General features: G+C 46.5%; 1 protein-coding gene across 1 annotated transcript in view; it reads right to left on the minus strand.

Annotated features, from left to right (window-relative positions):
- Positions 1–11209: 11209 nt before the first annotated feature.
- Positions 11210–13552, minus strand: part of CMTM7 (CKLF like MARVEL transmembrane domain containing 7) — a gene marked incomplete at both ends in the record, with an annotated part of 39615 nt that continues 37272 nt past the window's right edge. The window contains one exon of the mRNA XM_084247809.1: positions 11210–11452. Coding sequence (XP_084103935.1) covers positions 11210–11452 — 243 coding nt within the window. The remainder of the gene's footprint in view (positions 11453–13552) is intronic.

Consider the following 13552-nt stretch of genomic DNA (forward strand, 5'->3'; position numbering starts at 1 on the left):
TTCATACAAATAAACTATTTAGAATGGTTCTAAAAATTATGTACTTATGCAAACATTTTGTAATTGCTATGCTTAAATTATGTGCCTGGAGATTGGGACATTATTTTTACACTGTTTATAGCCAATCATTTTTGTATTTATCAGTTTAAATTCTGTGGGGGTCAGGTGTTTTATTAAAAAATCTGAGTGTCTAATTTTGTAGTCTTTTTAAGTAAATCAATTTTATTAAAATGTCCATGTTTAGCAAATGCTTTTTCTGAGTTCTGGGAGTTGGCTCTATAGCCTTGGTGAGTACCTTTCTAGAGGCTGGACTGTGGATCCTACCTGGTGTGGGCATGGGAGAAAAGAATGAAATCCAGTTTCTACCCATGGGCTATCTTTTTCATTGCAAAATTAGAACACACAGTCAAACAACACTTTTAGAGAGTCTCATATGAAGATTGACAAAGGAGTGTTACCATTTAAATGAATCTGAATACTTCCAAAGATGCGTATTTGGACTCTCCATCACATCTCTTGATGTGACATTGCTAAAAATAAAATAGCTACATTCCTTTTCAGATTGTTCAATGATTGAGAAAGTATGAAGTAAAATTAGGGTGGTTCTGTTAAAGTTACAACTATTTGTACAGTTTGCAAAACTCCTGCCTCCAGCTTGATGAGAACAACAAGATCTTTTTGTCACTGGAATTTGTACATTCTTCAGAGTTTTGTGTTGTGTTTTGATCAACATTCCATCAATATACAATAAGCTGCAAGGAGCAAAATCCTAATTAAGTGGATCTTAAATAGTAAGGAAAATTTATTTCACAAGAAACCTGGGTAGGGCAGGTCCATGACTGGCAAATCAGTGACTTGGTTATCACCAAGGACTCAGTTTCTTCCCATGTTTTTCTGCCCACCCATCTTGTGCTGTGAATGGGGTAGCAAGACGGCAGCGGCATCACCCACTTACACAACAGTGTCTAAATGTCAGAAAGGAGGCGATTGTTTATTTTTCTGTCTCTGAGGTGTTACTTTTTCACAGAAACCCTGTGGTACACTTCACTACTTGTCTTAACTAGAAAACATTAAGTGCCCATTTCTAAATCACTTATTGGCATGGGGAATGGAATTACTGTAACGGATTTAATGTAATCAGGATTCCTCCCCTTAGGTTGTGAATACTCCTTTAAAGCACAAAACCTTTGGTTCTGTCAGCAAAGGAAAGGGCCTTTGAGTTGGGGAGTACAGTATGCTATAAGCAAGTTAAAGATTGTGCCTAAACCAGGAGAAATAAAATTCTCAGGTTCATTAGTGACAACACATGGAGAACCCTTCCCTCTCCGTCTTTGTCCTCAACTGGCAATGAAATGTCCACACGGCACTGGGGCTTAAGCCACAACCACAGACAGAATATGGAGCCTCACACTCGGCCGACAGCTAACCAGCCAGGCAGCAACAGATGTATTCTGCTGAATTTGAGGGAAGCTGAGCTCTAGATCAGGGCAATGCCAGGAGCGGAGCATCACCTGTCAGAAGTGCAAATTCCCAGGCCCTACTCAGGCCTACCTAATTAGAAACGCAGTAGGTAGAGCCCAGTAACAAGGGTCAATAAGAATCTAGGTGATCCTCGTCCATGGTCAAGTTTGAGATTCACTTTTGTAGACCAAGGTTCCAGCCTCTGTTCATCTCACCTCTTACTTCACCCGTCTCAGGACAAGTTGTTCTCAGTTCAGAGTATTTGGGTTGGAAATCTAGAATACTTAGAGAGCATGCTGAGATAAACCTGGGTTTAAACTCTGGCCTGCCACTGAGTAACTGTATGGATACCCCACCTTGGCATATTATCAGTGCACACTAAATATTATTAACCATTTTCTACTAAATTTCCTTAATGCTTTCCTCAAAAGGCTGTCCTAAAGACAGAATGAGCTAATTAGTGTTAAATTTCTCCCCTCCCCTCCCCCCAAGTCTTCAATGTTAGGTCTCTTTCCCTTTTTGGTTTTGTGTGCTAACCCGGAAACTTAATTATCCATTTATTTTCTCATTTAGTCATGCCCTTAAAAAAAAAAAAAAAAAACAGTACATTTTTTACAATAGGGAAGTGTATTCCAAGTTCCAAAATGTAATTTGGGACATGCTATGTCCCTTTGATGTTTCTGGGTATATATTATATTGTTAATGTAGTCCAGGATAGTCAAATTCAAGGAGCCAGGGATTTTGAAGGTCCATAAAAATGAACATTTCCCCTCAATACTAATACTATTCTTGGTAAATTAGAACTCAAAGAGCTCACAGTTGTGACTTGTTTTTGGTGCTGAATCCACTAAGCTGAAAAGATACCGGGCATTCGGGCAAAGGTGGACTGACTAGGGCACAGTGGAAAGTAGACACTCCCAGTTTGGGCACCTGTTTGCCCAGGAAGCCACACTCATCTGCACGTCGATTCTCATTGGAGCCACATCACATGGTGGCTTCAATGTCATGGCTCAAGGACGTGAACTTCAGGTGGTTGAAATGAACCACTCATATTTACTGCTCAACAGGAAAGGCACAAATTGTTAGCAGACACCTCAACCTTTGTTCAAGGTCCAATGAATGTGTCCAATGAGCAGCTTCCCGCGAAAGAGCAGACCAAACAAATCCCACAAAACTACAGTCAGTATCTAATAAGCTCAGGAATATTGGGGGTTTCCTCCTTAGTGGGAGGGCATCCTTACACCCAATCCCATACCTGATTGTTGTCCCTGCTTGTCCCACTCTAGTCATTTGTCCCAATCTGAGTCTTCACTGAGGTGGTGAAATCCACTCCAGGTTTTTCGCTGTTCTGGGCTCCTCACAGCCGGTAGCTAGTTACTGGCTGGCCTTTTCATTCTACCAGTCCCTCATATATCTGTCTGTGCAGGGTTTTTTCTGGGCTACCTTTTTTTCCTGATGTTCAATCACCTCATTGCCCAGAATTATTTTGTAGGAAATCCACCTCTTGTTCAAAAGACATGCTGGGAAGAGAGCTTTAGTGGCTTTCTGCCTCACCCAACTGCTGAGGGCCCCGGGCCCTCCTTCTAGAGGCTGTACATTGTTTTTCTTTGTGCCACTTCCACCAGTGAATGCCCCAATGCACTGCTCAGAGTTTTTCCCTGACCATTCTCTTCCATCCTTGTGTAAGGCTGTTAATGTAACTACCACATATTTTAAGCTGGTGCCCACATGCCCAGCCGATTTCTGCATCAGGAGGGAAGCTGGGAAGGAGAGAGCCAATAACGGATGTGCTGCTGAGTTGGCCACTATTGTGTGATTGTCGGCTACATCCCATGGGATCTCGGGGCAGCTGTATAAAACCTGCCTTGGGACGGTGTGTTCCCAAGAGGAGAACAGAACGATCCTCGGACTCCTGGTCCTGTTGGCCAGTTGGACTCCACAGACCAGGACCTCCCCTGCACTTGCAGGTTGCCTTGTGTGGGTGCTAAACGAGTCCCCTGGCAGCACCCCAGGAAACATCCAAGATGACAGTCCATGGTGTGAATGGAGGCCTGAAGCACAGCTGTGTGGTTACAGGTCATACCTTGTGGGACTGGCACTGCAGGGATGGCTGGATTAAGAAACTGGAGAGGCCAAGAAGGTATGAAGTATTGCGTAAGGGGGGTGGTGCCTGTTACAATATAATACGTGAATCAAGTCAAAGATGACTCACTATGTGCTATCCCTTTCATTCAATTATAAACAACTACCAAAGTTACATGCACTTAAAAAAAATTTATGCATACACGAGCTGGGGTACAGGCCAAAAAAATGCATACAAGAGCTGGGGTACAGGGTGAGGATTCACCAGAGACAGAGTGGGGAGCAGAACAGGCAGAGAGACAGAAGACACTGCTGAGGGGAGCAGTGGGTGAGGCAGGAGAGGTCTGCCTCCCCATGTGGGTTGCTCCCTGGCAGGCGGGGGATGGAACTCGTGCTGCAGACGCTGCGGATTGCTTCATTGTGCGGTGCTTAACCCCTGGCGCTACCAGGGAGGCCCTAGATGCACTTTTAAAGCCATACATAGCTCTAGGAGATTCCGGTTGTCGGGTAGAGGAGAAATGGGGAAGCATATGGCTCGAGTTAAATGTACTTTATTGTCATGAGTCAGCTTCATGCCAACTGCATTATAAAAAAATTAATAAGGAAGTCCGGGAAGGAGGCGGCCATGCCTGCGCCAATGAGAATGTGAGCATGTGAGAATGTCACGAACTGAGGTTTATGGCGAATCTCTGTACTTGAGATCCAAACGAAACGTACAAAGCAGTGCTTTAATCGGATCCCTGCATTCAGGTGGTTTTCTGAGGGCTTCCCCTGCGCCGGGGTCCCGGCGGCGGGGCTCCCCGCTGGCCACTGGAGGGCGTGCGCTGCTAGGCCAGGGCTCGCCGCGCGCTCCTTCTGGGTTTGTTTTCGCAAAAGGAAGGCAGTGCCCAGCTGGGAGGAGAGGAGAGGCGGGGCGCAAGTAGGCGCGGCTGCTGGCAAGGGACACCCCCCGCTCCCCCCACCCCCCACCCCTGCCCCCGGCCTCCCCCGGGAGGGCCTCCGCCCTGCGCGCTGCCCCGGGGTTTCGGGAGGAAGCAGCTGCCGGCACAGTACGACCTGGGCACCCCGCTGGCCTCTGCTTGACTTCCTGCTACCCGACACCCCACCTTCCCCCAGGCCCGGGAAGGGTCGCAAACAGGTTTTGTTTGGCTTTGAGGGGTATCTTTAAGGTTAATTTGGCAATATTTAAAAAAAAAAAAATCGAGAAATGTTTAGCCTAAACATCCATATTTTCACTTTTCCCCCGTCACTTGGGATAGCTGACTGCACACTCCACATGCACCCCCTTTCTGCCAGGGGATGTTTAGAATAAAATTTCTTTTTTGCACAACTGATTATAGTTAATTGTGGCTCCTCCACCCCCATAGTTTTCTGTGCACACAGAAAATTATCATAAAACCCTAACAGTGACCAGTTACCACAATCTCCTTACAAGGTAGAGGCACCGGGTGGTCTTCACGAAGTCCCTGTCCCCAGACTTCCCTGCCCAGCGGCCTGCTGTAGCTTCCTTCCTCTCAAACTTCCTCTCAAAAAGTAGAGAAATCCCCCCTTTTCAATCTAAATCACACAAGAAACCCCATTGTATAAAACAGGAAATACGATATTCAAATAAATGATCAATTTACATTGATAACATTTGCTGATTATAAAGGTAGTGCTAAGAATGACACTCCTTGGTGAAACCTGTATTTAGAGTAGGGAGATTTTAGGGGCTGTAGCCTCATCTTTGCATTCTTCTGCTTTGTCTTGGTCATCAGGATGGAGGATCCTGGCTCACCTGGGAGATAGTGGCAGGGTTGTGTTTTTTTTTAACAGTTCGCCTCACATTCTGGGCATCTTCAGCTAGAGGAGGCAGCAAGGCAGCATGGGAGGCTGTCAAGGGGTTCCATGTCAGTGTTTGGTGTTGAGACTGTGTTCCCAATCAGAACAGACACACAAACCAATGGAATCTAATAGAAAATCCAGAAATAAACCCACAGATTTATGGTCAACTAATCTTTGACAAAGGAGCAAAGACTATGCATTGGAGCAAAGAAAGTTTGTTCAATAAATGGTGCTGGGAAAACTGGGTCGCTACATGCAAAAGAATGAAGCTTGACCACCACCTCACACCATACACAAAAATCAACTCAAAATGGATTAAAGAACTAGACATAAGACCTGAAACCATAAAATATATAGAAGGAAATATAGGCGAAACACTACGTGATTTGCACATCAAAGACATCTTTACAGACACATCACCCAAAGCAGTGATAGTGAAGGCAAAGATAAACAGCTGGGACTACATCAAATTAAAGAGCTTCTGCACAGCAAAAGAGACAATAACAAAAACAAAGAGAAACCCCACCAACTGGGAGAACATTTTTGCACCCAACACTAATGATAAAGGACTGATCACAAAAATCTACAAAGAGCAGATGAGACTCAACAACAACAAAATAATCCAGTCAAAAAATGGGCAGAAGAGCTAAAAAGAAACTTCTCTGAAGAGGAAATGCAAATGGCCAACAGACATATGAAAAAATGTTCAACATCACTTGTCATCAGGGAAATGCAAATCAAAACTACCATGAGATACCATCTTACACCAGTGAGAATGGCACATATTAAAAAAACTAGCAACAACAAATGTTGGCGAGGGTGTGGAGAAAAAGGAACTCTCCTGCACTGTTGGTGGGAGTGCAAACTGGTCCAACCACTATGGAGAGCTGTGTGGAGATTTCTGGACCTACTAAACATAGAGCTTCCATATGATCCAGCAATTCCACTCCTAGGTATTTACCCAAAGGACACAGAAACATCAATTCCAAAGAACACCTGCACCCCTATGTTTATAGCAGCGCTATTTACAATAGCTAAGCTTTGGAAACAGCCCAAATGCCCAAAAATAGATGACTGGATCAAGAAGATGTGGTCCATATACACCATGGAATATTACTCAGCATTCAAAAAAGATAAACACATGCAATTTGCAGCAACATGGATGGCGCTGGAAGGGATCATGCTCAGCGAAATAAGCCAGAAAAAGAAAAATACCGGATGGTCTCACTCATAGGAGGAATCTAGAAAACTTAAATAAGGGACCAGGAAAAAGAATAACTATAAGAAAGAAAATATCAAAATCAACAAACAACTATGAACAAGGGACACTCTATGTGGGGTGGGGGGTGGAGAGGGGAGGGATTGGGGTCAAAATAAGGGGATTGCAATTGTTTGGGGAATATAAAAATAAAATTTATTTAAAATAAAAAAAAAAAGACTGTTCCCAAATGTTAACAGGCCTTCCCAGCCTTGGACCATTTTAGCATCCTCACTGGAGGCCCACCCTGAGGGCTGAGCAGATAAATGTGTCTGGAAGAGAAGCCTCTAACCAACGGCTGCAGCACAAGGGCCTCCGTCAGACACTTGCCTGTTTTTGCTCTGGGCCTGTCTGCAGATATCAGGGCCAACTGCCAGTGGAGGAAGACAGGTAGCTCAGGCGAGTTCTGTCCCCACCTTGCCATCCTTGAGGGCCTGGGGCAGAGGGTCACGGGCCAGGCTCAGGAACCAGCCTGACCAGGGCTCAAACCCCAGCTCTACCACTAACCCCACACTTCCTTGACTTTCTCCTTGGCCCCTCTGCGGGACTGCCAGTTATGTTCCAAGCAGGTGTGCTTGCTCAGGCCCTTCAAGATGGCATTTCTGTCGCAGCACACCACCCTGGCTGAGAGAACCATACCAAACCAGGCCAAGGGAGGCTCTGCTGGCCAAGGAGCTGGCAGATATGGGAAGATCAGCTTGGGCATCTCCCAGTGCCCCTTTTAGCCACCATGTGCTAACATCCTCTCCTGGAGGCCTCGGGTTACAATGGGCCAGGGTGACTTTGTCCTTGAGGCAGACCTTTGACTCCCTGTCCTCCCCTGGGGCCCAACATTCCCATCTCTCACATCTTTGCTTGATCCTGCCTGTCTGACTGCTCAGTGGAACACCTCCCTGTGCTGGGAGCTGGGGTGGCGAATACAGATTGGGTTACACATGGACCTGGGTTACCCCAGCTCAAGCAGCTTCCAGAGAGGCCATGGCTTAGAGAAGATATAGCCCAGCCTTGTATTCTCCAGGACTGGGACTGCTTAGCTGTTAGGAAATGGCTTTGACCTCACTGGGCTCTTGTGCCAGCTTCTGGTGGTGTGTGACTGGGTCTTCGTCTTCCCTGGCTATCCAAACAGCTATTTTAACACTGCAGTTCCTAGACAGAAGGTCCTGTTTAATTTTTCTTACTGTGATAAATGAACATTCTAACCATTTGCACAGGGACAATGTAGCGGCATTAATCACATTCACGTGGTTGTGCAAACATCACCCCCATCCATCTCGAGCTTTCATTTTCCCAATTATCAGTGTAACCACGAAACACTTGCTCTCCACCCCCGCCCCCACAGCCCCATCATACGCCACACAATGTTCCTATTCTAGGCATCTTGAACAAGTGGAATCATAGCCACGTTCGTCCGGAAGTGTCTGGCCTATTCAATTTCACGTCGTCTACAAGGTTCATCCACGCATTAGCGTGTCAGCACCGAGTCCTGCTTTAGGTCTCCCGTGAGCACTCTTGTCTCCATCCTCCAAGTTTTACTTTGCAAATACGCAAATCTAAAAAAGTCAATCTCTTCTGTGTCTACTCATCTCCAGTGGGACACACAAACGGGGGGCACCCAGGTAGCAGGGAGTGCTCCCCCACAGGGCTCCTTGGTCCCTTCCCTGCACTCCCGGCTTCACTGACAGCCTTCAGGTTTTATAAGACAGTCCTCAGCAATTAGCCAAGTCAATATTTTATTTAAAAATACACACACACAATAACAAGACAGAGAGAGGGAGATTTGGGAATGGGCTGACCACACGGTGCTTCTTCCAGTGCCTCACCTCTGAAAGAGGGGAGTTTCCCGGCCCAGTATCCAATTTAGAGAAATCTGAGGAAGTGGCTTCTCTCTCCTGAGAAATGTGAAGTAGCAAACCATTGGGGGGGAATTCAGAAAGCCCCCCCTGGTGTTAAGTGAGTCATCGTCCCTGAGGCACTTCTACAAGCAGGAGGGAGAGGCCAGACTTCCCTGGATGCTGCATTTTCTTTCCCAGAGGGAAGGAATGTTTTCCAAGGAGGACTGAAGAAAGATTCAGGGGTCCCAGAGCAAGACGAAGGCTCCCTTCTTGCCCACCGGGGCGGGACTTTGGCACCAAGCAGGAGCACAGGCTCAGAAGTCTTTCTGGGGTCCCTGGCCCCGGGAGCAGGTCAGTTGGGCCGAGTGTTCCGCAGAGCCTTCCAATGGCGGAGCCTGTGGCAGTCAGACAGCTGCGTCTTGGGAAGGAAAAGGCAAAGTCAGGACGGCCTGCAGGACAGGGTGCCCCCAGAAGCCACGCATGAGAAGGCTGCCCCGAGTTCCACCTGGTGCTCTTCTTCCCTGCAGCACTAACTTGTCTTTTTAGTATTAGTATTTTTAAATATCTTTCTAAAAGAGTGAAAAATACTGCAGTGGTGATTCTTATCCCTGCTCCTCCCACCTCAAGTTCCCTCCTCAGAGGTACTTTTAACTTTAGTGGGGTTTTTTTGCTGATTCCACCATCATTTTAAGTAATACATTAATACCAGTTTTTAAAGATTTACCAACCTTAGACATTACCCATTAACTTTGTTTACTTTTACATTTTTTAAAAAGATTTATTTATGCATACAAGAGCTGGGGTATAGACCAGAGTTGCGGGGGTTGACAGGGTCCACCAGAGAGAGTGGGGAACAGAACAGGCAGACTGACTGAAATACACTGCTCAGGGGAGCAGCAGGCGAGTCAGGAGAGGTCTGCCTCCTAAGTGGGTTGCTCCCTGGCCGGCCAGGGATTGCTTCATAGTGTGGTGCTTAACCCCCTGCGCCACCAGGGAAGCCCTACTTTCTTTACTTTTTTTTCCACCATTTTTTGTTATTGCCCTTCACCAGCTTTTTTGAGCAATGATTCGCCTATCATGCAATTTGTTGGGGTGTCATTTAAATAAGGTTAAAACTGGCGCAGTAGGAAGGTTTGGGAGGCTTGAATATAGGGAATTGGTAAGGTTGCCAAGGCCAAGACTGATCACTTTGACCAGAATGCAGAAGCAGGGCCAGGACAATCTGTACCAAAGGTCAATGCCCAAGACCATACATCCCAGCACGCACCAGCCCAAACCAACTCCGCAGTCATGAAAAGCCCACAAAAACCGGTTATAAAACGGAGCCCCATCCTAAGAGCAAACCTCTCTGGTCTCACCTGCTGCTTCTTTTAGCAGTTTATTTCAACAAATCCACCTTTTCTGTTCTCCACTCTGCCTCTGCTGAATTCTTGCACCCCTGCACCTCTGGCCTACACCCCAATTCTTCCTTACGACACAATTCACCCACTTAAAGCATGCTTTTTAGGTCATGGTTTTCAATAGTGCAACCATCATAGTGAGAACATCTTCATAAAGAAACTTGACCCCCACTAACAGTCATCTGGAAGTCACCCCACTTTCCCCCTAACCACTATTCTACTTTGTCTCTACAGTGTGTCTGTGGTGAATATTTCCTATGAATAGAATCCCGCAATACGGATGCTTTGTGACTGGTGCCTTTTACTTAGGTGGCGGCTGGAAGGAAGCCAAAGCTCTGATGTGACGGTCTTTCTGCAGGGCAGCTCAGCCAACACTATGCACATGCTTTGATATTTCTGATGTATTTTTTAAAAAGAAAAAGTGTCAGATGAGAGAAAGAAGTAGATTAGCCCAAACAGCTGATTCAAGCTTTCATCAATTGTACTTCTAGGAATTTTCTTTTTTGTATTCCTTTTTAGTTTTATTTTCTACTAGTTTACATAACTGTGATGGGGGGGTTCCAACCTCACAGCTCTATAGGGTCTACATGTCTCGCTCACTTTCCACCAAAGCTCCAGTGCCATTACCCCATATCACCTTCTCTCCCCAATCCCTCCTCCCATTCCATCTGGTAACCAGAACATTAAGACACAGAGCATAAGAAATATTCTTGTTGTTTTACCAGTTCTCCTTGGTTATTTATAGTCTGCAAAGGAGACCATCCAGTAACTGTCTTTCACTTCCTGACTTGATTCACTTAACATAATCACCTCGAGATCTATTTTGTCCCCAAAGTCACTTACTTATTCCATCTTTTGAAACAGCGGTACAGTATCTAGGAATTCACTCCAAAGATGCAAATTAGAGATGTCAACAGGGACACATTTACAAGGATGTACATTACAGTGTGATTGAGTAATGAAGAATTAAGTACACTTTGGCAGAGTCACACAATGGGGCCATTCCAATAGCACAGAGCCCTTAGGAATGATGGAGAAGAACCATGTGGGGCAATCTAATAGATGGCTGGGGGGAACAGGTTAAAAAAATAACATAACACATCAAGTCTGATCCTCTTAATAAAAGCAATGTGTGTGTCTATAGAGGTTATAGAAACATTCAGAGGAAATACTGGTAGAATAGATACCCCACAGGTGCTGTTTCTGGGGAAAGTGATAGAGCACTTTCATTAAATTTTTTCTAAATGCTCTACATGTTACTTTTGTCATTAGGAAACAAAGAAAATGCTTCGCATCAGAGGCTGGAATATCAGGTGTCCCTGGGCATGGTAGAGGCAGGAGATTCTTAGGTCCTATCTTTCCTCTCCCTCTAACCCCCACCGGTCCCTCAGGGCCTCCTCCACACAGGATTCGTTCCCTGTTGCTGAATTCCAGAAAAGGCCACCCTCCTGTTCCTCTTCTTCCCGAGTGAGGGACTTTTCGGAGATCACCTTTTCTGACAACGGGAACTCACCTGTGGACTGGGTGACACACGAGAACTTGTAGGACAGCCATATGCTCGCCATGCACAGGAAGGTGGCCATGAACCCAAAGACCTGACAGGAGAGAGAGAGGGAAGGAGGTTTCCAGATCAGTGGTCAATTACTGGCACAGTCTTCTCTGTTCCTCATCTCTGTGCTGGTTCCCGCACCAACTATGGCTAGGAGGGAGCTGGGGAAATCACCTGACCCAGCCACCTCATCCTCACTCAGGTGCACAGACCAGACCCTGTCCCTGTTGCCAGCGCCCAGGCCAGGCCTCTGGTGTCCACCTCTCAGCTCTTCACATTGGGCAACTTCAGTGCCCACGTTCAGATTTATGGTTACAACTGACCTGGGGCCAAACCATTCTACTTTAATTACTCTGGGTGAAAAGAGAAAAAGGGGGAACTGTAAATTTTAGTTTGGGTTTTAAAAATTTTAATGTTCAGGTGGATTTTATTGGGGGTAGCCTTGTTTACACTGCATTTATAATAGCTTTGTGTCCTGCTGGCTTTATAGCTGCGTAAACAGCTTTGTTATCGGCCTTACACTGGCAGGAATGTAACCAGTATTACACCGAGAGACGGTCAGGCTGTGAGCATGTCCTCTCTGAGAGTCTACCCAGTGCCCAAGTGTGAGAAAAGCTGACTGAGCCTGGTCTGACCTCCTCACTTGTGGACCAGAACAGGGTGCCCAGAGTCCAAGAGAGCGCTTGGGGGTCGGGGCGGGGGGACATGCATCAAATGTTTGAGCTGGAAGCAGCACACTTAGGTGTTTTTGGAACATCCAAGCCTGAAACCTTTTGCTTACTTGTGAGCAACACTGGCAGCTGCAGCAGCTAAAATTAATGAGCACTTACTATGTACCCACCAGTGTTCTAAGCCCTGCAGCTGTATTGATTCCTTAGCTGCCACCCCTTCACAACAACGCTGCCAGGTGGGTGCTGGTGTGAATCTCCCCTCATTTTATAGCTAACGATATAGAGGCACAGGAGATCAACTGTCCTGCCTAGAGCCACACTGCCACCAAGGGCCCAGGAGGGATCCAGCTGAGAGACCACGCTGGACTCTGTCAGACACATAAAAGGCCTGGGGTTCACTATGGAATCACTGGTGCCAGGCTGAAGCCCCACCCCCCCAACCCTGACTCATGCCCACGAAGCCAGACGATGGGCAGGATTTAAGGTTTAATTTTTGTCAAGTCTGGCTGCTGGTTTATACAGCGCTGCCCCCAGCAAACCACACCACCCCACCACCGCCCCCCCCCCCCCCCCCCGTCCCCTTTCCCTGGCTCCTTTTGTACCGATTGTCTGCACCACATAATTAGCCTATTAGAGCCTGCCCTGGCCGCTCATTGTCTGTTCTGCACAATTAGCGCATTATCCACATCTCGGTCTCCAACTGTCTGTACTGCATAATTGAACAGTTTATTATAGCCCTACATGATGCTATTCTGGACGACAGTGCCTTGTTTGCTAATTGTTTCATGTGCCTTGGGCTGGAATCCTAAGCTAGATTACCACTTTCTCATAAGCAGGGACCCTAGCTTTCTTCTTCGGGCTCCCTCCTGGTATAGGCTTGGTCCTAGGCACAAAGATGGTGTAGGCTAAATGGGGCTTATTTGGGTTCCAGGGCTAACATGGTTATGTGCCACCTGAGTCATAAAACCCAATGGGAAGTTCCCTGTGTGGTCCTGAAGACACGGTGGGCAGGATTCCCTCGGTGCCTGTGTGGGGCAGGTGGCGGCCAGCAGGAGACAGCCGCCCCATTGTGGGAGAGGCACTTAAGGGACTTGGCTGATCCCTGCAGCCACCTCTGCCCGCTGCCCTTTGGAGGATGAACTCCACCCTGAGTGGAATTCTAGGTTCTAGCCCACCTTTGGTCCAAAGTCTGACCAATTTTGTAACTTGTGTGAGTGAAAGACACTGAGCATCACCTACAGAGTTTTGTCTTAAAACTCATTTTCAAAATCTTGCCCACTCAGTGAGGTGATCAGTATTAGCCCACAGGCCTCCACACTGTACACCACTAGCTAAATCAGGAATTAGCTGACAGGAATCTCGAAATCTTTTTAAAATAGTAGATGGACACATATGTATATGTCTTAAATACATATCATTCCCACAGCACTGTATTTTTATATATTTCCATGCTGTTTCTACTCAGGCTTTCGGAT

Source organism: Talpa europaea, assembly GCF_964194135.1.
Source record: "Talpa europaea genome assembly, chromosome: 11".
Classification (NCBI taxonomy): Eukaryota; Metazoa; Chordata; class Mammalia; order Eulipotyphla; family Talpidae; genus Talpa; species Talpa europaea.